The following is a 26,916-nucleotide window of genomic DNA, read 5'->3' on the forward strand; positions in this document are numbered from 1 at the left end:
TCCCACTCTGTGATCTTAGCTGTTGATAAGACAAAGACAGTGGTGCACTGTGGGTGGATGCTGTGTTCTCAATGTTACAAGTTTTGTTCCAACAACTCCATTGGGAGTGTGCTGTGGAACTACACATAAACAGTCGTATTCTTATTGAAATAGATACTCCTTCTTTTTCTCCTTCATTGCATTTCACCCACTTCTTGATAGATGTTATTTATTGTGGAGGCTCAGTGGCTGTACTGTGGTGTCAGTGGTGTTAAGAGTCGCACACTAAATTTGGTGTGCTTTGTAGGCCTATGAGTTTTTTTGCAAGGTGCAACTCTCGATCCAACAATGATGAAAGTGTGACAATCGAAACAGATCTATCCCGCTCTCTTCTGGACTTCAACCTTCTCTCTGTTCATTGCCCTTCCTCTCCCTCTTTCCCATATATTCCTCCCTGTCTCTTGTTAATTGCCACAGAGCTTGTTGATGGAAATCAATGAGTGCTTTTTGATTATGGGCCAGAGCTGGGGAAGGTGAGAGAGAGGAGTGGACACACACCGTCAGCACTGGACTCTGTCCACCGAGGAAGGATTAGTGTGTGTTTCACACCGAGGTTCCCACACTCCTCTGCTGCAGCCCAACTCCAGCCTAGCATGGCCTCTGCCAACCGCTCGGTCAAAACTCAATGACATTGGAACAATCACAACAAACTCTCCTCTGATGAAACCTTAACTACCCTCAGACAGTTAACAGGCAGTTACCTCTGTGTATCAGACACTGTCTCCCCTCAGCCTTCTGTGAGACCTACCACACACACTGTGCACAGGAGGAAGAGCAGTGGTAGGTCTGTTTGATAGCTCTCCCCTCAGACACCAGTCTCTCTCATATCCGAGCGGTTCTCACCGGGGGTCCGTCCTCCGTACATGGGGTCCATTCACAAAACCAGCACCCGACCCAGCCCCACCCGCGGCGCCCATCCTGCCTTCCCACCAACTTCTCCTCGGCAACACCTGGCGCCCAGCTAACAAACACCTGTTCACCTAATTAGACGGACACTGGAGGGAGAAGGAGATGAAGAAGTAATGAGACGGTAATCTGGCACAATCACATGCCCCGGCGTCTGCTTCCTCCTCGTCTGCTTCCTCCTCGGCAGCAGGGGCGCATTAATGACCGCTTTATGGGGTGATTCCTTCGCCGTGTGATCTTGAGTGACCCCATCACGGATGGACCTTCTGTGGTACCACAGCATGGAGGAATGGAGGGATGGAGGTAGAGAGAAAAGAGGGAGGAAGTGGGAAGAAGGACAGGCCAGGCAGGCTGCTTCCTGGAAGGGCAGAGCGAGTGGCTTGGCTGCCTGGGCACTGAGGCGTCAGCCAAATGAATGAGCATTAGGATATGATGTTCCCATTGCACAGCAGTTGGAGCCGCTCCAGGTCTCACCAGCTGTGCCACTCTTGTTTACAAGCCGCCACCTGCTGCCGGAGAGGCCTCCATTCTGACTAGCAACCTCAGACTCGCATGACCGCCAAGACCAGGGCATGTGCTGCCTGGGCTAGGGAGATCCATTAGAGTCCCTGGTGCTTATGAGAAGGGCAGAGCGCCCACTCCTCTGTGGAGTTTCATCATCATGTTTCCTAACATCGCTGTGTTACATTTACATACATACATACAGGCAGGGGCGCAACTTTGGTTTTAGAAGTAGGTGGGACATATTATTATCCAGTCCGATAAACACTCCAAACAGCCTACCCGACCGCTCGGAGGTGTCCGCATGGTCCTAAAGCACACCGTTGCCACGTTTTGTATCACATTCCAATGATAAAACTGGGGGGGGGACAAAAATGCAATTTCAGAATGTGGGGGGGACATGTCCCCCATCCCCAGTGAAAGTTGCGCCCCTGCATACAGGTAACTGCCAAAATAATGGAAACACTTGAGTAAATGATGGATACAAAGTATATTGAAAGCAGGTGCTTCCACATAGGTGTAGTTCCAGAGTTAATTAAGCAATTAACATCCCATCATGCTTAGGGTCATGTATAAAAATGCTGGGCAGGCCATTATTTTGGCTACCATGGCTATACCCCCAATAGGATGACAATGCCCAACTCCACAGGGCAAGAGCGGTCACTGAATGGTTTGATGAGCATGAAAATTAAAATGATGTAAACCATATTATAAACTGGGTGGTTCGATCCCTGAATGCTGATTAATGACAGCCGTGGTCTGTCAGACCGTATTCCTCGGGTATGACAAAACAGTGATTTTTACTGCTCTAATTACGTTGATAACCAGTTTATAATAGCAATAAGGCACTTCTGGGGTTTGTGATATATGGCCAATATACCATGGCTAAGGGGTGTGTCCAGACACTCCGCGTTGTGTCGTGCTTAAGAACAGCCCTTAGCCATGGGATATTGGCCATATACCACACCCCTTCGGGCCTTATTGCTTAATTATACCATGGCTGTCTCAGTCACCAGATCTCAACCCAATTGAACACTTATGGGAGATTCTGGAGCGGTGCCTGAGACAGTGTTTTCCACCACCAATCAACAAAACACCAAATTATGGAATTTCTTGTGGAAGAATGGTGTCGCATCCCTCAAATAGAGTTCCAGACACTTGTAGAATCTATGCCCAGGTGTATTGAAGCTGTTCTGGCTAATGATGGCCCAACGCCCTATTAAATTTCAAGTTTTAATGTCACGTGCACAAGTACAGAGAAATGTCTTTCTTGCAAGCTCTAACCCCAACAATGCAGTAATCAATAACAATGTAATACTAAAAAATAACCAAGTGGAACAAAAACACACAAGATATAAAAATAAGAAATAAGAAGAACACCATAAAGTAAGTAAGCATACTATATACTAGTCCCGTGTAGCTCAGTTGGCAGAGCATGGCACTTGCAACGCCAGGGTTGTGGGTTCGATTCCCACGAGGGGACCAGTATGAAAGAAAAAAAAATGTATGCACTCACTAACTGTAAGATGCTCTGGATAAGAGCGTCTGCTAAATGACTAAAATGTAAAAAATGTATATACAGTTCCAGTACCATATTTACAATGTGCAGGGATACTGGACTGATAGAGGTACAGTGAGGGAATTAAGTATTTGATCCCCTGCTGATTTTGTACGTTTGCCCACTGACAAAGACATGATCAGTCTATAATGTTAATGGTAGGTTTATTTGAACAGTGAGAGACAGAATAACAACAACAAAAATCCAGAAAAACGCATGTCAAAAATGTTATAAATTGATTTGCATTTTAATGAGGGAAATAAGTATTTGACCCCTCTGCAAAACATTACTTAGTACTTGGCGGCAAAACCCTTCTTGGCAATCACAGAGGTCAGACGTTTCTTGTAGTTGGCCACCAGGTTTGCACACATCTCAGGAGGGATTTTGTCATTAAGGTTTCGAGGCTGACGTTTGGCAACTCGAACCTTCAGCTCCCTCCACAGATTTTCTATGGGATTAAGGTCTGGAGACTGGCTAGGCCACTCCAGGACCTTAATGTGCTTCTTCTTGAGCCACTCCTTTGTTGCCTTGGCCGTGTATTTTGGGTCATTGTCATGCTGGAATACCCATCCACAACCCATTTTCAATGCCCTGGCTGAGGGAAGGAGGTTCTTGTTCAAATATTTTTTATTGAACACACACAAGAATGGTGTATAGGTATGAAAGACATGTGTACAGTTCTTATCTAAGGGAAGGAGGTTCTCACCCAAGATTTGACGATACATGTCCCCGTCCATCGTCCCTTTGATGCGGTGAAGTTGTCCTGTCCCCTTAGCAGAAAAACACCCCCAAAGCATAATGTTTCCACCTCCATGTTTGACGGTGGGGATGGTGTTCTTGGGGTCATAGGCAGCATTCCTCCTCCTCCAAACACGGCGAGTTGAGTTGATGCCAAAGAGCTCCATTTTGGTCTCATCTGACCACAACACTTTCACCCAGTTCTACTCTGAATCATTCAGATGTTCATTGGCAAACTTCAGACGGGCATGTATATGTTCTTTCTTGAGCAGAGGGACCTTGCGGGCGCTGCAGGATTTCAGTCCTTCACGGCGTAGTGTGTTACTAATTGTTTTCTTGGTGACTATGGTCCCAGCTGCCTTGAGATCATTGACAAGATCCTCCGTGTAGTTCTGGGCTGATTCCTCACCATTCTCATGATCATTGCAACTCCACGAGGTGAGCTCTTGCACGGAGCTGCAGGCCGAGGGAGATTGACAGTTCTTTTGTGTTTCTTCCATTTGCGAATAATCGCACCAACTGTTGTCACCTTCTCACCAAGCTGCTTGGCGATGGTCTTGTAGCCCATTCCAGCCTCCAGCCAATCTGATTGATTGATTGCTTCTGTGGACAGGTGTCTTTTATACAGGTAACAAGCTGAGATTAGGAGCACTCCCTTTAAGAGTGTGCTCCTAATCTCAGCTCGTTACCTGTATTAAAGACACCTGGGAGCCAGAAATCGTTCTGATTGAGAGGGGGTCAAATACTTATTTCCCTCATTAAAATGCAAATCAATTTATAACATTTTTGACATGCGTTTTTCTGGATTTTTTTGTTGTTATTCTGTCTCTCACTGTTCAAATAAACCTACCATTAAAATGATAGACTGATAATTTCTTTGTCAGTGGGCAAACGTACAAAATCAGCAGGGGATCAAATACTTTTTCCCTCACTGTAAATGTCCAGGAGCCTATCACTCATTATATATTAATCTCTCTGCTGCCCACACAAACAAATCACTGGCCCATATGTTTCACACACCGGAACAGGATCCACATCCTCCTCCATTCCGCCAGCCGTGCTTCAGGTATCCCCAAAATACACATCCATCCATCCCTCCCTCCCTCCATCACTTGACCTCCTCCTGCATCTCACCATCCCTTCCTTCCTGCAGGCATACAATACCTTCACTCAAGTGCTGTGTCGTATCCAAAATAATTCCTCTGTTCTATTCAACTCTTCCTGTGGATCTCACGAGCTCACTATCCAGAACGGCGCCATCTTTCTTTATGTTGTTATGTTATGTTGGTGTTTCCTTTATTTTGGCAGTTACCTCTACACTCATAACTACATGGGTTTGAACTAACTCATGTCACACTGTGTGTTACTATGGCATTTCACCTGATTCTATTATTATTTTTCCTCTGTGAGCTTTTCTGACCCCGTGTGTTTTCTCTCTTGTTTCTCCTCCAGGGAACTTTAAAGGGATGTGTAAACAGATAGATCACTTTCCTGAGGACACGGACTACGAAGCGGACCCCTCTGAGTACTTCTTACGTGAGTCTCCTCTCTTTGGCTTTCACTTTTACAGTACAGAAGAACCAGTGAGCCTCAAGTGATAGTGTGGTCTGGGCATCCCTTCTGTGCATTTGATACTGTATTGTAGTGAATCATGTAAATACTACATAAATGTAGAACTGTGTACTTTCTAATCTCGTTAAGAGAGGGTCGTATTTAATATGAGGTAACCTTCAGTCAGGTGACCGTGATACAGAAATCTGCTAACAACGCATCCTCTTACTTCAACTGACATTTGTTCATATTTAATACCTGAGCCCATTCTAACACTGGCCCACTTTCCCCACCCAGCCCCTGACAGTTAATACAGTGACAGTATTTCTGGTGGGCCTGTGCGTTATTTTAGATATATCTAAACTGTATCCTGCATTTAGTGAGTGCCTGTCTGTCTGGTCTGAACTCTGCCAAGCACCTCTCCTCTCATGGTTGTTTTACTGCCTGCCATGTGTAACGTAACGTGCATTGATTTCTCCTCTCTTTTCCTCACTGATAGCAAGACATGGAAATTAGTGTCAAACAAGCTGCTGCACTAATCCTAAAATTACATGATTACTATGGAGTGATTTCAATGCCAACAGAAATTGTATTTTAATTCCATAATTTTGAATTTGTATTAGGATATTGAATTTGTAATGTAATATTTTTGAATTTGTAATGCACAAATTGAATAATTGAATTCATAAATTGAACTTGTATTTCATGATTTGAAACTGAATTGAGTGAATATTGCATTCAGTTTTAAAATTCAATTTACACGTAATTAAATATAAAAATTATATATTTATATATTCAGTTTCAATATGGTAGATATTGCATTCATTGTCTGTGTATCAAGTTTACAAACTATCATTTCAAGTATATAAAAGTTGTATATATTCAACTTCTCAGATGCATTCAGAAGTTTTCAAATTGAGTTCTCTAAATTCAGATTCAAAACCAGAGACAACATCCTGGTACTTTGCCAGCAAGGAAAAGTAGAGGAGAACAGATAGAATGAAACGCTCACTGTGATAAACAGAAGCTTCTGGCGGTTTCTGAAGCCAATGTGGCATGTTGGATTTATTTTCTTCCTTAGACTTTGGCTCTAGCATTTGAACCGTTTTGGCTATAAGCTATTATGACCCCATTCCCGAAAGCTAAGACTCTCTGGAACATGGACCTGCCTTCTGTTTCCCTCTATGATGATCACAGGCCGCGTTAGAAGGGAGTGTCACAAAAACTGCAATTTGGCCCCAATACAGAGCCTTGCAAAAGTATTCATCCCCCTTGGCGTTTTTCCTATTTTGTTGCATTACAACCTGTAATTTAAATGGATTTTTATTTGGATTTCATGTAATGGACATACACAAAATAGTCCAAATTGGTGAAGTGAAATGAAAAAAAATTACTTTTCAAAAAATTATAAAAAATAAATAACGGAAAAGTGGTGTGTGCATATGTATTCACCCCCTTTGCTATGAAGCCCCTAAATAACATCTGGTGCAACCAATTACCTTCAGAAGTCACATAATTAGTAAATAAAGTCCACCTGTGTGCAATGTAAGTGCCACATGATCTCAGTATACAGTGGGGAGAACAACTATTTGATACACTGCCGATTTTGCAGGTTTTCCTACTTACAAAGCATGTAGAGGTCTGTAATTTGTAACATAGGTACACTTCAACTGTGAGAGACGGAATCTAAAACAAAAATCACATTGTATGATTTTTAAGTAATTAATTTGCATTTTATTGCATGACATAAGTATTTGATCACCTACCAACCAGTAAGAATTCCGGCTCTCACAGGCCTGTTAGTTTTTCTTTAAGAAGCCCTCCTGTTCTCCACTCATTACCTGTATTAACTGCACCTGTTTGAACTCGTTACCTGTATAAAAGACACCTGTCCACACACTCAATCAAACAGACTCCAACCTCTCCACAATGGCCAAGACCAGAGAGCTGTGTAAGGACAGCAGGGATAAAATTGTAGACCTGCACAAGGCTGGGATGGGCTACAGGACAATAGGCAAGTAGCTTGGTGAGAAGGCAACAACTGTTGGCACAATTATTAGAAAATGGAAGAAGTTCAAGATGACTCAGTCTGGGGCTCCATGCAAGATCTCACCTCGTGGGGCATCAATGATCATGAGGAAGGTGAGGGATCAGCCCAGAACTACACGGCAGGACCTGGTCAATGACCTGAAGAGAGCTGGGACCACAGTCTCAAAGAAAACCATTAGTAACACACTACACCGTCATGGATTAAAATCCTGCAGCGCACGCAAGGTCCCCCTGCTCAAGCCAGTGCATGTCCAGGCCCGTCTGAAGTTTGCCAATGACCATCTGGATGATCCAGAGGAGGAATGGGAGAAGGTCATGTGGTCTGATGAGACAAAAATAGAGCTTTTTGGTCTAAACTCCACTCGCCGTGTTTGGAGGAAGAAGAAGGATGAGTACAACCCCAAGAACACCATCCCAACCGTGAAGCATGGAGGTGGAAACATCATTCTTTGGGGATGCTTTTCTGCAAAGGGGACAGGACGACTGCCCCGTATTGAGGGGAGGATGGATGGGGCCATGTATCGCGAGATCTTGGCCAACAACCTCCTTCCCTCAGTAAGAGCATTGAAGATGGGTTGTGGCTGGGTCTTCCAGCATGACAACGACCCGAAACACACAGCCAGGGCCACTAAGGAGTGGCTCCATAAGAAGCATCTTAAGGTCCTGGAGTGGCCTAGCCAGTCTCCAGACCTGAACCCAATAGAAAATCTTTGGAGGGAGCTGAAAGTCCGTATTGCCCAGCGACAGCCCCGAAACCTGAAGGATCTGGAGAAGGTCTGTATGGAGGAGTGGGCCAAAATCCCTGCTGCAGTGTGTGCAAACCTGGTCAAGACCTACAGGAAACGTATGATCTCTGTAATTGCAAACAAAGGTTTCTGTACTAAATATTAAGTTCTGCTTTTCTGATGTATCAAATACTTATGTCGTGCAATAAAATGCTAATTAATTACTTAAAAATCATACAATGTGATTTTATGGATTTTTGTTTTAGATTCCTTCTCTCACAGTTGAAGTGTACCTATGATAAAAATTACAGACCTCTACATGCTTTGTAAGTAGGAAAACCTGCAAAATCGGCAGTGTATCAAATACTTCTTCTCCCCACTGTATATACACCTGCTCTGAAAGGCCACAGAGTCTGCAACACCACTAAGCAAGGGGCACCACCAAGCAAGCGGCACCATGAAGACCAAGGAGCTCTCCAAACAGGTCAGGGACAAAGTTGTGGAGAAGTACAGATCAGGGTTGGGTTATAAAAAAATATAGGAAACTTTGAACATCCCACGGAGCACCATTAAATCCATTATTAAAAAATGGAAAGAATATGGCACCACAACAAATCTGCCAAGAGAAGGCCGCCCACCAAAACTCACGGATCAGGCAAGGAGGGCATTAATCAGAGAGGCAACAAAGAGACCAAAGATAACCCTGAAGGAGCTGCAAAGCTCCACAGCGGAGATTGGAGTATCTGTCCATAGGACCACTTTAAGCTGTACACCAGCGGAACCCATCCAACTTGAAGGAGCTGGAGCAGTTTTGCCTTGAAGAATGGGCAAAAATCCCAGTGTCTAGATGTGCCCAGCTTATAGAGACATACCACAAGAGAGTTTGGGGGGGTGAATAGTTATGCACGCTCAAGTTTTCTGTTTTTTTGTCTTATTTCTTGTTTGTTTCACAATAAAATATATTTTGCATTTTCAAAGTGGTAGGCATGATGTGTAAATCAAATGATACAAACCCCCAAAAAATCCATTTTAATTCCAGGTTGTAAAGCAACAAAATAGGAAAAATGCCAAGGGGGTGAATACATTTGCAAGCCACTGTAAGAACATACTGTAGTTGATTAGCCCTGTCATAGGCCTTCTAAGGATAGCCTTTCCACTCCCTATTTAATTTTGTTTCTTGGGACTGACTTGGATCAAAACATGTCTCCTGCATGTCACAAGATTACTGCGACTGTGAGACTTTGAAGTGTACAATGCTCAAATCCAAATTATGGGTTTTGTTTATTTTCATAGAATAATACACAGTTTCAACACAGTATTGAGAGTTTCAAACAAAAATGTTAAACTAGCACTACCTCTGTATATTGACCTAGTACATTCAAAAAGTGCTGCAAGGTCCCCTCATTTTTCCCCTGAACAGTTCTCACTCAAAATATAGGACATGGAAAATGTAATTTTACCACAAACAACCCATTGGGTGGATCAATGCTTTGATCCAATTGATCAGCACACATTTCCATGTCATGACCGGTGCCTCGGCCCCACGCCTGTTTAACAATGCTCCAGACATTTGACCCCTCCCTTCCCCCACCCAGTGATGCCCAACTGAACTGGAGTCAGATTCTGTTCATCTCCTGGTCTCTATCAGGACAGACAGTAATTGAAGCCCACTCTGAGAGGAGAGGAGAGTGGAGCAGTGCATGTTACTGCCAGTCCTGGAGATTAAGCCTAGCCAATTAGGCTGTGTTTGACTTAGCTCTCTGAGCGATTGTGCCCGTCCGTATGTGCCAGAGAGGACGGTTATGATAACAGCTCTGGTAATGATTCTAACGATGCTGAAGCCTTAACGAAGCCGAGTCATCCCTAACGAAGCTGGGCCTTAACGAGGTGCCCTAAGTCACTGGCCTTGACAGGGGCGCAGGGGCGAGGCGACACTGCGGACCTCAGACCATGCACCCAGTGTGTGTGTGTGTGTGTGTGTGTGTGTGCATGTGTTTTAACCGCTTCCTGCTCTGTGATTGGACGAGAGGGCCGCAGTGCTCCCAGTTGCTTGCCAATTAGGACACTCACATCCATAAATATTTCAGCCTCCTTCCTATATAGGTCAGGCCTCTATCACTCTCTCTCTTTCTCTCTCTCTCCCTCTCTCTCCCCGCACACCCGTCTGTGAACAGCATGTCTTTTTGGTCTGGAGTTGTACCTCTGTACTACTTTAGTGACAAAGTGAGCCCCCTACCTTAGTGACTCTTAGTGTTCTCATCTGTGATGGTAGGGCAGGGTGAGGTCATGAGGGCACAGTGGACCACATTGGGACAGGTTCAGAGAGAGGTGGGTTTCATACTGTAGCTTTAATATCTACTCTGCTTGTTTTATCATAGCCAGGCTGGTGTGGTCTGTGAAGGGAATTTGTTAATATATTTACCCCATTTGACTTTAGTGAAGGACACACCTGGTATTTCCATAATGAGGTGTTGCACAGAGCATCTGGAGGGAGACCAAAGAGAGAGAGAGTACGCCAGCCACTCACAGGGTAGAAGTAGAGGGGGAGGGTTATGCAATAGAGATTATGTCACCTCAGGTAAAAACCCACAGGAAGTGACATCAGGGGTAGTTCACACTCAGACTGAGGGGACTCGTCAGTGATGTATGTAATCCTGTGATTCAGCACCTGCTAGCTCACAGTACACCAGCCTACACCAGTATCGGAAGTGAGCAAATCTGACGTATACAGAGGAAAGGCACAGAATGTTCTTGAATACGTACGTGCACCACAACTCCCCCATACTTGAACACACACAGACAGACACAGACACAGACATACAGACCCAAACACACACAGACACACACATAGCACACACAGACACACACATAGCACACACAGACATACAGCCCCAAACACACACACAGTAGCAAGCTGCTTTGCAGTAGTGACTGTAGTGACTGTGAATCCTCGGCTCTCCCAATAGCCAGGTGGTTCACACATCCACACACAGTTATATAACCCAGCTGAGGCATACTAAAGCGCCAGTGGGTTTTTAGATCATGCCGTGTCCGAGCTCCCATCTTCCACTGCTCTACTGGGCGCTAAGCAGCTGAGAGAGAAAGAGAGAGAGAGAAGAAAGGAGTAAAAGAAAACGCCCAGTTATGCAAGCAACGGTTGATACATTACTGTGATAACCACACTTACACAGAGAGAGAGAGATATATATACAGAGAGATACAGAGAGAGAGAGATACAGAGAGAGAGAGAGAGAGAGAGAGAGAGAGAGAGAGAGAGAGAGAGAGAGAGAGAGAGAGAGAGAGAGAGAGAGACAGAGTGAGTGAGTGAGTGAGAGAGAGATACAGAGAGAGATAGATACACGAGAGAGAGAGATACAGAAAGCGATACAGAGAGAGAAAGAGAGAGAAAGAGAGAGATACAGAGAGAGAGGGAGAAAGAGATACAGAGAGAGAGAGATAAAGAAAGAGAGAGAGAGATACAGACAGAGCGATACAGAGAGAGAGAGAGAGAGAGAGAGAGAGAGAGAGAGACACAGTCAGATAGAGTAGAAAATACATTGTGAGTCTTGTTGTAGCTATAGTATAGACATGGATGGCAGTCTGCGGTAAAGATGTCTCTGTTTGTGGATACTAGCCAGGGTTCACTAGGGGTCAGAGCATGGTGTGACGAGCTACATAGTTAATACAGAGAGGGGGGCTGGATTCTGGCCTAATCTGTCTCTGGCCTAATCTGGCCCAATAAAATCAATGGGTCTGGGGCAGGACACACACAGGGGGCTTGCATGTAGGCCAGCAGGGGTGGGACAGTGGGGGGTGTAGGCGACAGGGGGGAGATCATCCAGCTCCAGAGGGAGGATGGGCTGCCGGTCGCTCGGCCCTGAGCCCTGATGGGTCACGCTGGTTCCGCCTGGGGCCAGGGCCATGGACCGTGGACCACGGTCACAGCCATTGGACCAGAGGGAGGGTCACATCACATGACCTCCACTGCCTCGGTAGAGGATAGTCATCAGGATAATGTGTTAATCATGAGTGACAGCCTTAAAGGGAGTCTATTAGGGCCTATTATTACTGTGGCTGTCCACTTGGATTTACAGGGTTGTGTTAGGTAGCTAGAGAGAGATGTCACAGTGTAGCTGTGTAACAGCGGTGGCCTAGGCGACAAATATGGAGTCCATCGACAGATACATAAACACACACAGGCCCATAAATGAAAAGGCAATAATTTGAGTGGCCTGGTGGAGCGAGGAAGTGCCAGCGTTCTAACTAAACATCTCATTAAGGCTGGAAATATGGAAGCCTTCTCTCATAAACTCGGAGGTGAGAGAATGTATCTCGTAAACACAGAGACAGTAACAGTAACACAGAGATTACACAGCCGTTATTTGTGACTGCATACGGACACTTGTTAGCCTTCCTTCACACACACACTGTGACATATACACATTCAATGCAGGGTTTCTCTGTATTGACCCATGTTAGTGCATGCTGTAGTACTATGCTAACAGTGGCATATCGTGACATAAACCACAGTATTACCAGTCTTATCCATATGTATTGGAGCATCTCTGTGCTATCATAACATTCACTGTTGTACCAGGCTAATTTTAAATTGAGCTTCCTCTGCCCTATGCTCTGGGCTACTAATTGTGCTGTTCTGGATGCTAAGCTAGCTAACAGACTAAGCAGGGTTACTGTGTGTTCAAACTAATAGGGACTCCTCTACCCTGTGTTAGTCTATGGGCTACTATGCTGTTTGTGTAAACGCTAAGGCTAAGATAAGCTAACACAGACAGCAGTGATTATGTAGGCTACTGTTGTGTCAATGCTAAGCTAACAGAGCGAGTAGTGATTCTGGGCCGTTGGTGCTAAGCTAACCCAGAGCAGCTAGCTATGGCACAGTGCTGTCAGGCAGGCAGGCAGGCAGGCAGGCAGGCAGGCAGACAGGTAGGCCTGGTCTATGGGGACATCAGCAGTGGAGTGGAGGGTAATTACAGTAATTGAAATGTGGTCTTTCATTGTCTGAGCAGGCCTGTCATGTGAAGGGACTTCAATGTGCTGGGCGGCCCAGATTATTTTCCACTGTGCTCCAGTGACCAGTCTGTGTGTGGATGAGTGTGTGAGGGGTGTGTGTGGATAGGGATTTTGCTGTGTGATATGTTATGTTAATATGACAGAGCGATATTCAGTGGGGGACTGAAATGTCAGAGAGTATGCAGTGCACTGTAGGCCTATGTCATACAGTACTTGGATTTTCCGTGTAAGAAAAAAATAAAAAAGAACTTAGGTCTGTGTGCATATAGAGAGTGTACGTGTATAGGGGTAGTGTGAGAGTGTGCATACGCATGCTTGTGTGCAACTCTGAGTGCATATGATAACTTTGTGTGCATATGTGTGTCACAGGCGGCTGGTGGCACGTTAATTGGGGAGGACGGGAGGATAGTAATGGCTGGAACGGCATGAATGGAATGGTATCGAACACAGCAAACACATAGTTTCCATGTGTTTGATGCCATTCCATTTCAGCCATTATTATGAGCTATGCTCCCCTCACCAGCCTCCTGCAGGAGGCTTCTTGGTTGAGACTGAGTATTGAGGAGGAGGAGGACGAGGGGGCTCAGCAGGGCGGGGCTGGATTAATAAGTGTTTGTAGTTTTAAATCAATGTGCCTGGGAGCTGAGGCACCTGATTAGCATGACCCTGTCCTGCACATCAGCACATTCAGGGCTGGGGGAGGCTGATTAAGAGCCAATGCTAATTTCCTCTCACAACACTGTCAATGAGAGAGGGAGAGAGAGGAGAGGAGAGAGAGAAGGTTCAAAGAGATGCCTTTGTCAAGAGAACTCTTTGCATATTTATTGGTGTACGTACGTGTGTGCGTGTGTGCGTGTTCTGTGTGTATACAACATAATAGGCTGTTTATATACTGAAGCCGTAAACTGGCAATGTACTGGTAAATGGACATGATGGTAAGTGTGAATATGTGTTATGTGGCGTTAATGCAATAGAGTGATCCCTGGCTGTGAGTCACTGTGAGTCACTCTGGAGCTGTGTTGGGTAATGTTGGTACAGTATTATGTGTCACTCTGGAGCTGTGTTGGGTAGTGTTGGTACAGTATTATGCGTCACTCTGGAGCTGTGTTGGGTAGTGTTGGTACAGTATTATGAGTCACTCTGGAGCTGTGTTGGTAGTGTTGGTACAGTATTATGAGTCACTCTGGAGCTGTGTTGGGTAGTGTTGGTACAGTATTATGAGTCACTGAGCTGTGTTGGGTAGTGTTGGTACAGTATTATGAGTCACTCTGGAGCTGTGTTGGGTAGTGTTGGCACAGTATTATGAGTCACTCTGGAGCTGTGTTGGGTAGTGTTGGTACAGTATTATGAGTCACTCTGGAGCTGTGTTGGGTAGTGTTGGTACAGTATTATGCGTCACTCTGCAGTATTATGAGTCACTCTGGAGCTGTGTTGGGTAGTGTTGGTACAGTATTATGAGTCACTGAGCTGTGTTGGGTAATGTTGGTACAGTATTATGAGTCACTCTGAGCTGTGTTGGGTAGTGTTGGTACAGTATTATGAGTCACTCTGGAGCTGTGTTGGGTAGTGTTGGTACAGTATTATGAGTCACTCTGGAGCTGTGTTGGGTAGTGTTGGTACAGTATTATGCGTCACTCTGAGCTGTGTTGGGTAGTGTTGGGACAGTATTATGAGTCACTCTGCGCTGTGTTGGGTAGTGTTGGGACAGTATTATGAGTCACTCTGGAGCTGTGTTGTGTAATGTTGGTACATTATTATGAGTCACTCTGAGCTGTGTTGGGTAATGTTGGTACATTATTATGAGTCACTGAGCTGTGTTGGGTAGTGTTGGTACAGTATTATGAGTCACTCTGGAGCTGTGTTGGGTAATGTTGGTACAGTATTATGAGTCACTCTGGAGCTGTGTTGGGTAGTGTTAGTAAGGGACAGTGGGGTAAGTTGAGACAAATAGGTAAGTTGAGCCACCCTTGATTCTAGAACACCATACACAAAATGTATAATTTGACCAAATATTTAAGAAGATAAGTTGAGACAATTGTTGAGCCAATGGCAAGTTGAGCAAATGCAAGTGTTTTCTTTCCAGGTGTGATGCAAGGCATTATCACTGGGATATGAGGTAACAAAGGCTTAAAATGATGAAAAGACAAAAAAGCGATTGTGTTTAATTGTGTTTGGGAAATAATGCCAGACATGGTTTTAAAAGGGTAGTGGTCATATTTAATTCAGTACAGCCATTTGTAGGCGGCTTAACTTACCCCTGTCCTAGGCTCAAATTGTGCCAATAGACCACTTTTTTTGGACAAGCTATGTTTTCAAAACTGTAATGTTTCCATGACTTCAAATTATTTCCAGAGATACACATCATCCTGAAATATATGTAGATATCTTTGTTAGAAAGAATACTATATTTCCCTTGATGGAGTTATGCTGAATGTACAAAATTAGCAAAATAGGCGCACTGGAACAAATACAGGCACACAGGGAAAATATACCCCGGCAATACAAAGTACAGGTAGCTCCACCGAGCTACACTCATCTCACATGAAACAATCCCTAACCAGAAACCGTGGATAGATGGCAGCATTCGCGCAAATCTGAAAGCGCGAACCACCGCATTCAACCATGGCAAGGTGACTGGGAATATGGCAGAATACAAACAGTGTAGCTACTCACTCCGCAAGGCAATTAAACTGGAAAAACATCAGTATAGAGACAAAGTGGAGTCGCAATTCAACGGCTCAGACACGAGACGTATGTGGCAGGGTCTACAGACAATCACGGACTACAAATGGAAAACCAGCCACGTCGCCGACACCGACGTCTCGCTTCCAGACAAGCTAAACACCTTCTTCGCCCGCTTTGAGGATAACACAGTACCACTGACGAGGCCCACTACCAAGGACTGTGGCCTCTCCTTCTCCATGGCCGACGTGATTAAGACATTTAAGCATGTTAACCCCCGCAAGGCTGCCGGCCCAGACAGCATCCCTAGCGGCGTCCTCAGAGCATGCGCAGACTAGCTGGCTGGTGTGTTTACGGACATATTCAATCTCTCCCTTTCCCAGTCTGCTGTTCCCACATGCTTCAAGATGGCCACCATTGTTCCTGTACCCAAGAAAGCAAAGGTAACTGAACTAAATGACTATCGCCCTGTAGCACTCACCTCTGTCATCATGAAGTGCTTTGAGAGACTAGTCAAGGATCATATCACCTCTACCTTACCTGTCACCCTAGACCGACTCCAATTTGCATACCGCCCCAATAGAGCCACAGACGATGCAATCGCCATCACACTGCACACTGCCCTATCCCATCTGGACAAGAGGAATACCTGTGTAAGAATGCTGTTCATTGACTATAGCTCAGCATTCAACACCATAGTACCCTCCAAGCTCATCATTAAGCTCGAGGCCCTGGGTCTGATCCCCGCCCTGTGCAACTGGGTCCTGGACTTCCTGACAGGCAGCCCCCAGGTGGTGAAGGTAGGAAACAACATCTCCACTTCGCTGATCCTCAACACTGGGGCCCCACAAGGGTGCGTGCTCAGCCCCCTCCTGTACTCCCTGTTCACCCATGACTGCGTGGCCAAGCACGCCTCCAACTCAATCATCAAGTTTGCAGATGACACAACAGTCGTGGGCTTGATTACCAACAATGACAAGACCGCCTACAGGGAGGAGGTGAGGGCTCTGGGAGTGTGGTGCCAGGAAAATAACCTCTCACTCAACATTAACAAAACAAAGGAGATGATCGTGGACTTCAGGAAACAGCAGAGGGTGCACCCCCCTATCCACATCAACGGGACTGCAGTGGAGAAGGTGGAAAGCTTCAAGTTCCTTGGTGTACACATCACCGACAAACTGAAATGGTCAACTCACGCAGACAGTGTGGTGAAGAAGGCGCAACAGAGCATCTTCAACCTCAGGAGGCTGAAGAAATTCAGCTTAGCACCAAAAACCCTCACAAACTTTTACAGATGCACAATTGAGAGCATCCTGTCGGGCTGTATCACCGCCTGGTACGGCAACTGCACAGCCCACAACCGCAGGGCTCTCCAGAGGGTGGTGCGGTCTGCCGAACGCATTACCGGGGGCAAACTACCCGCCCTCCAAGACACATACAGCACCCGATGTCACAGGAAGGCCAAAAAGATCATCAAGGACATCAACCACCCGAGCCACTGCCTGTTCACCCTGCTATCATCCAGAAGGTGAGGTCAGTACAGGTGCATCAAAGCTGGGACCGAGAGAATGAAAAGTCGTGACCGAGAGGAAGTCGTGACCGGTGCAACCAATTACATTCAGAAGTCACATAATTTGTTAAATAATGTCCACCTGTGTGCAATCTAAGTGTCACATGATCTCAGTATATATACACCTGTTCTGAAAGGCCCCAAAGGCTGCAACACCACTAAGCAAGGGGCACCACCAAAAGCGGCACCATGAAGACCAAGGAGCTCTCCAAACAAGTCAGGGATAAAGTTGTGGAGAAGTACAGATCAGGGTTGGGTTATAAAAAAATATCAGAAACTTTGACCATCCCACGGAACACCATTAAATCCATTATTTAAAAACCTGCCAAGAGAGGACCGCCGACCAAAACTCACGGACCAGGCAAGGAGGGCATTAATCAGAGAGGCAACAAAGAGACCAAAGATAACCCTTTGCAAAGCTCCACAGCGGAGATTGGAGTATCTGTCCATAGGACCACTTTAAGCCGTACACTCCACAGAGCTGGGCTTTACCGGAAGAGTGGCCAGAAAAAAATAGATTGGTGTTCGCCAAAAGGCATGTGGGAGACTCCCCAAACATATGGAAGAAGGTACTCTGGTCAGATGAGACTAAAATTGAGCTTTTTGGCCATCAAGGAAAACGCTATGTCTGGTGCAAACCCAACACCTCTCATCACCCCGAGAACACCATCCTCACAGTGAAGCATGGTGGTGGCAGCATCATGCAGTGGGGATGTTTTTCATCGGCAGGGACTGGGAAACTGGTCAGAATTGAAGGAATGATGGATGGCACTAAATACTGGGAAATTCTTGAGGGAAACCTGTTTCAGTCTTCCAGAGATTTGAGACTGGGACGGAGGTTCACCTTCCAGCAGGACAATGACCCTAAGCTTACTGCTAAAGCAACACTCGAGTGGTTTAAGGGGAAACATTGAAATGTCTTGGAATGGCCTAATCAAAGCCCAGACCTCAATCCAATTGAGAATCTGTGGTATGACTTAAATATTGCTGTACACCAGCGGAACCCATCCAACTTGAAGGAGCTGGAGCAGTATTGCCTTGAAGAATGGGCAAAAATCCCAGTGGCTAGACGTGCCAAGCTTATAGAGACATACCCCAAGAGACTTGCAGCTATAATTGCTGCAAAAGGTGGCTCTACAAAGTATTGACTTTGGCGGGTGAATAGTTATGCACGCTCAAGTTCTGTTTATTTGTCTTATTTCTTGTTTGTTTCACACACACAAAAAAATTTGCATCTTCAAAGTGGTAGGCATGTTGTGTAAATCAAATGATACAAACCCCCAAAAAATCCATTTTAATTCCAGGTTGTAAGGCAACAAAGTAGGAAAGATGCCAAGGGGGGTGAATACTTTCGCAAGCCACTGTACATATGTGTACAATAGTCTGCGTGAAGTTGTGTGTAAGAACGAGGTCAGTCAGTGTTCAGGAGTGCCACTGTCGCTGCCCAGGTGCCAGCTCTGTAGCTCTGTATCTCTGCGGGCAGCCTGGCACGCACACTGGCACTCATAGACTGCCGGCAAAGCAGGGCTGGGCAGCTCTAACAAGCCACTATCAGTCATCACTACTCCTTTCCCATCATAATAGGAGCAATGACATGCAGGGACAGGGACACATCCATCCCAGGCAGGACTTCTTTCTGTCTATCCAATGAGGCAGGATGGAGGGTATGTGGTAGTGGAGCTAATAAAGGACAGGATAGGATAGGGCTGCTGTGTGTCACTACTTTAATAACCACCCTGACTGGTAACGGTTTGGGCTTGTTTCTTAGACACTGAAAGTGCAAAGAGGGCGAGCGAGAACACAGGGAGGGAACGAGGTGAGGAGGCAGAGATGCTGCTCCCCAAATAGGTCCCAGGCGACCCACACAGACAGAAGGGGGGCCTGGCGAGGCTCTTTGTGATGGTGACCTCGACCCAAATCAAAACAGTGACCTGGCTGCTAATCACAGGGCTCCAGAGCGCATCCTCGATTAGCGCTCTGCCTTTCATGTGGCGCGTCGCCAAGAGGGACTTCGGAAACACAAGACGCGGCCAAGGTCGTCGCTGTTTCTGGCTATTAGCAGAGAGGTCAAAGCTTTCATTTGGACAGGGTCATTGTTTTCCAGCTTTAGTGGGAGACTGACAGCTTTTAGAGACGCAGGAGAGTCCCCACAGCCACCTCCCAGCAGCCCAAAGTCAGAATAATGTCCTGCTCAGATAATGGGATATTACTGTACCTGCCACAGTAGGATAACTAATCACAGTCGGCATACGGTGTGTTGTTGGTTCATAGATGAGTGTTGGGCTGTTACAGTGAGTGTACTGTATGAGGGTTGGTTGGTGTCTTGTTGGTTCATAGATGAATGTTGTGCTGTTACAGTGAGTGTACTCAGAGCAGGAAGAGCAGAACACACTGCCTTGGGGCATAGTTATCTCTCCGTCTCCCTCCGAGAATTTCCATCTTTTCACTCATGCCCTCACTGGAACGAAGGAACAGGAGCCCTCCTAAAAACACCTGTATGAATTTCATACATCCACTAAGCGAACACTTCACTGACATATTCAACATTATAGTAAAATAGAGTGAGTTCTGGCGTAAGAAATCTGCAGGGACCCCAGCCTTTCTTCGTTTCGGAGGTAGAGCGTGCTTAGCCAAACCCAGGGGCACTTGGCGCAGCAAACGGCAGCCTGAACCGAGGGAAGGCACACAGCATGCTGGGAGGTTACTGTGAAGGTCAGTGCACTTTGGAGTGTGTTGCTGACTGATACCATTCTTGCAGCAATGTAAACTACTATAGTAGGAACTCTTGCCCTTGAAAAGCTCCCCATCAAAAGTCTATACTGAAGTTGTTTTCTAGATTTCCCCCTATGGTCTTAATCTAGGGAGTTCTGCCTGGGTGGCCAGCTGCTTCTCAGTTCAATAAGTGATTCTTAAATCTTTGAATCAAAGCACATTAAATGTAGCTATGCATTTAATAAAGAATTACATAGTTTTTTTTAACATGGCCCAAATGATAGCTGAACATACCAAAGAGCAAAATTATTCAACTCAGCCGAATGTGCAGGTTTTTTTACTCAACGTGGCAAACTTACCCAGCAACCACCCAGCCGGCTCTTCTCTCTCTCTCTGAGGTTGTCTTCACATTGGTGTCACCTTGAGAGCTGCAGTATTACAGACTCTCTCTGTCAACAATCAATACAATTTGTCTGGCCCTTTATCCCTATTTTGTCTGTGCAAATGAAGCTGATGGATGAGAAAGAGCCCCTCTGCCCTCTCCCAGGTAATGTAGTGTGACTGGCCAGATTGGAGGGATGGAGGGAGGAGGAGGAGGTGTGAGAAGGGGGACAAACGAGCAGGGTCAACTCCCAGGACAACTTAATATTTAATCACCCCGCCACCTGTAACTCTACACCCCACTATTCCCTCTGCTCCCAGGACAGGAAGAGGAGGAGGATGAAGGGATGGAGAGAGAGAAAGAAGGGGGAGAGAGAGAGAGAGAGAGAGAGAGAGAGATATATATATATAATATATATATATATATATATATGAGAGAGAGAGAGAGAGAGAGAGAGAGAGAGAGAGAGAGAGAGATGAAGATGAAGATGAAGAAAGAGTACTTCTCTACCTCACAAATCCTCCCTTGCTCAGGCGGAGAGACAGTTAAGAGAGAGAAAGAAGAGAAGAATGAGACAAAGGAGAAGGTATGTGATGCTGGGGGATGAGTGAGAGAGGGAGGGCAGACAGTCAGAAGAAGACAGATGAGAGAGACGGAGGACAGAGAATGAGGAAATTAAAACAGCGTTAATCATGTTGAGTGCGGTCCTATCTACATGCCTCTGTATGGGAAGTGCAGGCCTGGGATATGCAGGGCTCAGAGTTAGTCATATAGACACATCATGAACATCTTTGAGGGCTATGGATGGATATCACAGATCCGAGATACAGCACTACAAATAATAATGGCATAAAACACAAAATACACTTCCTACTAGTAATACATAACTCCACAACCACATACAGTATCAATGCAGTCTTGATGAACATCCATCCTCAGTACACTACAGGGCCTCCTCAGTTACTCCTGTCTCCAGTCTTACTGTAGTTACTGTTGTGGGCCCAGTGGAGGGTGAGTGAGTGATGGTGACCCAGCCAGCCATGGCCCCAACTTGGCCCAGTCCTCCTCTCTCTGCAGCTGTCGGCCTGCTGCTGCTGCCTTCTCCCTGGGTGCCTGTGGGCTCACTGTGGCTATCCTCTCCCCTACCGTGCATGGAGGGGATTGGAGGCTGTGTGATGTGGCGTGTTACGGCATGGGGGAAGGATGAGTGGGGAAGGGAAGGAGGCGGGCAGCAGGTAGGCAGGGAAGGCAGATGGGCCGCCAGGAGCCCCGGGTCCCCGCGGAGTTCAGCGCGCAGCCACCCAGCCCCGGCGACGGCGTCAGCATTTTGAGGAGAAGCTGGGGAAAGTGCTGAGGCGGCAGCCGCGCGGAGAGACAAGGTGAAGTAGTGAAAATGTAACCAGCCTGATGAAAGTTTTTGTGTGCATGTTAAACAGGAGAGAGAGAGAATAGGAGGAGCGGGAGGACAGAGGGAGTGAGAGAGGAAGGAAGGAAGGATGGGCAAGGGTGACCTGAGGAGGTTGAAGTATTTCCTCTATGCTCTATAGACCTCAGCACGACATTCAGTCTCACCTGTGGGTTCCATCGTCAACACATTAATGCTCATCAGTACCTCAACCCTTCAGTTCTAGCGCTGTCATCAGTACCTCAACCCTTCAGTTCTAGCGCTGTCATCAGTATCTCAACCCTTCAGTTCTAGCGCTGTCATCAGTACCTCAACCCTTCAGTTCTAGCTCGGTCATCAGTACCTCAACCCTTCAGTTCTAGCGCTGTCATCAGTACCTCAACCCTTCAGTTCTAGCTCTGTCATTAGTACCTCAACCCTTCAGTTATAGCTCTGTCATTAGTACCTCAACCCTTCAGTTATAGCTCTGTCATCAGTACCTCAACCCTTCAGTTATAGCGCTGTCATCAGCCAAGGACGTGAGCTTGGTTTGAAGAGCAACGCCCCTCATCACCCCACATCCCTCTGCAGCATACATGCCAGGCTAGGCCCCTGGAGCTCTGGTGGAGTTAATGTAATTTGCACTACATGACACGGCGTAATGCAACGCTACAATCTGGGGAGCTGTGTGTGCTAACTGAGTGTTGTGTCGTGTGTAGTCAGATGGCATGATTACATAAAGTTGGGTAACAGAGGGTCACTGAGGGGATACACTCACTGGCTGGTGTTGATGGAGACTTTCACAGCACTGATGGAGTGTTGATTATGATGTGGCTCAGATAGGGAGCTGGTGTTGGGATGGAGTCTAATGTGCTTTCTCTCCTTTCTCTCCCTCTCCTCTCATTTTTCACTGTTCCCCTCTTTTTCGCTCTCATTCTTCCTCTCCTATCATGCTATATATATGATTTTATTTATCCTATCTATCTCTCTCTCCTTCTCTATCCCTACATAACCCCCCTTTTATTTGTCTCTTCTCCTGTCCTCTCTGTTCTCAGGTGCGGTGCGAGCTTCCAGCATCTTCCCCATCCTCAGTGTCATCCTGCTCTTCATGGGAGGGCTGTGTATAGCTGCCAGCGAGTTCTACAAGTCACGCCACAACATCATCCTCAGTGCAGGCATCTTCTTTGTGTCTGCAGGTGAGTCTAGAGAGGAAGAGAGACGGGAAGAGAGAGAGGAGTGGGTGGGTATCTAGGACAGGTAGAGGAAGAGAGGAAGGAAGACTGGGAAAAAAGAAAGAGAGAAACAGTTGCTATGGTGGAGAGGGATAGTAGGGGTTACATTAGGGAGACGAGCTTCAAATGAGTTGGTTCCATTGATAGAAAGTATACACAAATGCAAATGTTTTCAGTCACTACTTTTTAGTCACTAACATGCAATGTTATTATGGTACACTTACATAGAACAGTTGTACAGATTGATGTAAGTCCTGCAAAGAACAGACTGTTGACTAATCCACCTAGGATAAGAGCGTCTGCTAAATGACTAAAAAAAAAGTAAGGTGCAGTGCACTAGCAGTCTCTCTCTGCTGCTGGTCATCCCCGGTACTGCAGCTCCTCAGTCAGCTCTCAGCCTCCACTCAGTAGCAGCCACAAGTCACGCACTCCATTCTTCCCTCTTTATCCACTTATTTCCTCCTGATCTGGTTGCTGGGCTAGGAGCTACCCATTGGGATTCAATTCTAAAAATATGGTGTCCCTGACATACTTTCCCAATGATCCATCATCCCAGCTCTACTGTGTCACACACTTCTCTTTCTCTCTGTGACTAAACGTTACAGTCAAAGTAGATATATATACACTGAGTGTACAAAACATTAGGCCTAAACATCAGAACATCCTCAATTTGACGGGGCATGGACTCTACAAGGTTTCGAAAGTGTTCCACAGGAATGCTGGCCCAGTGCGTCCTACAGGTCTGTCAACTACCATACCCCGTTCAAAGGCACTTCAATCTTTTGTCTTGCCAATTCACCTTCTGAATGGCACACATACACAATCCATGTCTCAATTGTCTCAAGGCTTAAAAATCCTTCTTTAACCTGTCTCCCCCCCTTCATCTACACTGATTGAAGTGGATTTAACAAGTGACGTCAATAAGTGATCATAGCTTTCACCTGGATCCACCTGGTCAGTCTATGTCATGGAAAGAGCAGGTGTTCCTAATGTTTTGTACACTCAGTGTATATGAGTATATGATTATGATCCCTATCATAGATTGTGAGCCCTATGTGAATCATAGGTAAAAGCATGTTATGTGCTGTCCCAACTGATCTGACTCAGGATCTCAATCTATATTCTTAAACACTGTAAGGGCAGAGGCTCTGGCTTGGGTCATATTTCTGGGTCATATTCAGTCATATTTAAAAAACAGTTGATGAGAAGTACGGAATGTATGTACATTATCCTTTGGTGAATCCGTGGCACTTGTCTCAAAAGGTTTGTCTTGGTAATGGCGTATTCATTGTGGTGGATGGATGCACTCAGTTGTAGAACAGGTTCATGGAGGACTACTGCATATGTGAAAAGGTACATTTCCTGTCTTAACTGATTGCATAATCCTCTGTTGTTCTCTCATCTTGCCCCTCCAACTCCCCAACTACCCAACCCTACACTCCCCACTCCCTCAGGCCTGAGTAACATCATCGGGATCATCGTGTACATATCAGCTAACGCAGGGGATCCCTCTAAGAGTGACTCGAAGAAGAACAGCTACTCCTACGGCTGGTCCTTCTACTTCGGAGCCCTGTCCTTCATCATGGCCGAGATGGTGGGTGTCCTGGCAGCCCACATGTTCATCGACCGCCATCGGCAGCTCCGGGCCGGGGCCAGGGCTGCCGACTACCTCCAGGCCTCGGCCATCACGCGCATCCCTTCCTACCGCTACCGCTACCGCCGCCGCTCACGCTCCTCCTCCCGCTCCACAGACCCCTCGCACTCCCGCGACACCTCGCCCGTGGGCCTCAAGGGCTTCAGCGCGTTACCCTCCACAGAGATCTCCATGTACACACTGCCCAGGGACACCCTGAAGCCCGGGGGCACGCCGACCGCCACCTACAACTCGGAGAGGGACCACAACTTCCTGCAGGTCCACAATTGTATCCAGAAGGAAAAAGACTCAGCCAACACCAGCACAGCCAACCGCCGCACCACACCTGTATGAGGGAACTCTGAGAGCAGAGCCCGAGGGAGGGGAGATAGGGAGGCCCCCACCCAGGTCTCTAATATACCATAGGCCAGGATGAGTTTCCATGTTTATAGAGATTGATGATTTTGTTTCATTCAACTGCATGATTTTCCCATCTACCATTGTTGAGAGAGTCGAAAGGGGTTTGTTGAGTTCCGTTGGAGTAAATGGTAGTACTGGGAGAATGGGGAAGATTGTCATTAGAGACGGAGTCATTTTTCTGGGCGGGGTCGGGTGATGAGGGTGGGGCACTGAAGGGGAGGGTTATGATTTAAATTCGATTCATGATATCATAACCTTTTGGTTTTGACAGTTTGGCTCCACAGTTTTGGTGGTGCAACAAGCTGCTGTACTTTCCCATCACACCACCTGCCAGATGCCTCTGATTTGTTGTCATATTTATTCATTTTCTGCATTAAAACTGTGAATTTTTGCAGCTTGGGATTCAGTAAGAATTAGCCCAGTCTGTAAACTCTAACAAAGGTACTATATGTGTATTACTTTTATAAATAAATTATTGTTAATAATCAAGAGATACAGACTTTACTGAAGCAAAAAACAAACAAGTAAACTAAACTAAGTGCTGTTGGTAACACGAGAAAAGACTCTTTTAGGATCTGCTGGAAGGATGACCAAGCCAGAGAGAAAGTACTGTAGGTACACTACACTACAGAGCTGCTGAAACATGACGAGAGACAGATGCAGACAGTCAACAGTAGAAAAATATATATTATTTTAATAGAACCTTCTCGCCTTTTTCTGAGTCCCTGTTCGCTTTCATTTTTGGGGGTGGGGGGTCGTCATGGGAGCGTTGAACCCCTCAAGAGAAACCAACAACAACAACAATGGGATCAAAGTTCACACCAAGAAAAAAAGACTCCAAACACGACTTCTCCAAGAAGGAAGGAGGAGAGGGGGAGGAAAAGAAGAGGACGCCAAACACAAAAATAAAAACTTGCGTAAAAGGCAAGCAACAAGTTAAATATGAAATAGTACAAGAGAAGCTAAGTAACTCAAAATTTCAGAAATTAAATGCATGCTATAAAATTACAGCAAATCTGCTCTTGAGAAACTTACGTTTTAAAGGATAATGATAATTAGAAGGGGAAAAAAGCGATGACGCTAACGTTTAAACTAGTAATGTTTCATGTGTATTTTTTCTCTTATGTTTTTTTATTTACTTCATTTTATTTTATGCTTTTGTGAAAGAAACCAAACAATCTACACAGAACAAAAACTGATTTTTTTAAAATGGTTTAGTTTATTTCTTTATATAAATATATGTATGTATGTATTTTATTTTTCAAATTCACACAGCCTTAGTCATGACTTTGTTTCTTTTGATTTTCAATGTGTTGTTCAAATTGAAAATGAAATCTTTAAAGGTGCCAAAACCGAATGATCCTTTACTTGGATGCATCAAGTCCTGATGAATAAAATACCAACCCTAGGGAGAACAAATCAGCCTGTTTCTCTGTGTCTCTAACCTACTGTATCCTTACACTTAACACCACTGTTCTATGTCTCTGATACACTCTAACACTGGCTCTCTGTGTGTCTCTACTCTCTAACATGTACTAACACTTGTGTTAACAAGCATGTTTCCATCTTTAGGCTACAATATGGGAGAAACCATGATTCTAAAGGTAAAACAGCATATAAGACACATCAACGCGTGGTGTCTTTCTAGGACATGACATTCCTGAAAAAGGAACACAGGTTTGCAATAAAACCAGGACTCTGTAGCTGCAGCTATCCATGTAGAAATGATATACCACACCTTTCTACACGACCGCCCTAAAAGCATCACTTTCAGGACCTGATGCACCCGTTTTTCTCTGCAAT

At 45.7% G+C, this 26,916-nt stretch overlaps 1 protein-coding gene across 1 annotated transcript in view; it reads left to right on the forward strand.

The window, feature by feature from the left end:
- The window catches only part of LOC121568932 (voltage-dependent calcium channel gamma-2 subunit), a 76,987-nt gene extending 51,052 nt beyond the window's left edge, over positions 1 to 25,935 (forward strand). The window contains exons 2-4 of the mRNA XM_041879419.2: positions 5,195 to 5,278; positions 22,884 to 23,024; positions 24,515 to 25,935. Of these exons, the coding sequence (XP_041735353.2) occupies positions 5,195 to 5,278; positions 22,884 to 23,024; positions 24,515 to 25,047 (758 nt within the window). The 3' untranslated portion in view covers positions 25,048 to 25,935. The remainder of the gene's footprint in view (positions 1 to 5,194; positions 5,279 to 22,883; positions 23,025 to 24,514) is intronic.
- The last annotated feature ends 981 nt before the right edge of the window (positions 25,936 to 26,916 follow it).

Source organism: Coregonus clupeaformis, unplaced genomic scaffold (assembly GCF_020615455.1).
Source record: "Coregonus clupeaformis isolate EN_2021a unplaced genomic scaffold, ASM2061545v1 scaf0549, whole genome shotgun sequence".
NCBI lineage: Eukaryota > Metazoa > Chordata > Actinopteri > Salmoniformes > Salmonidae > Coregonus > Coregonus clupeaformis.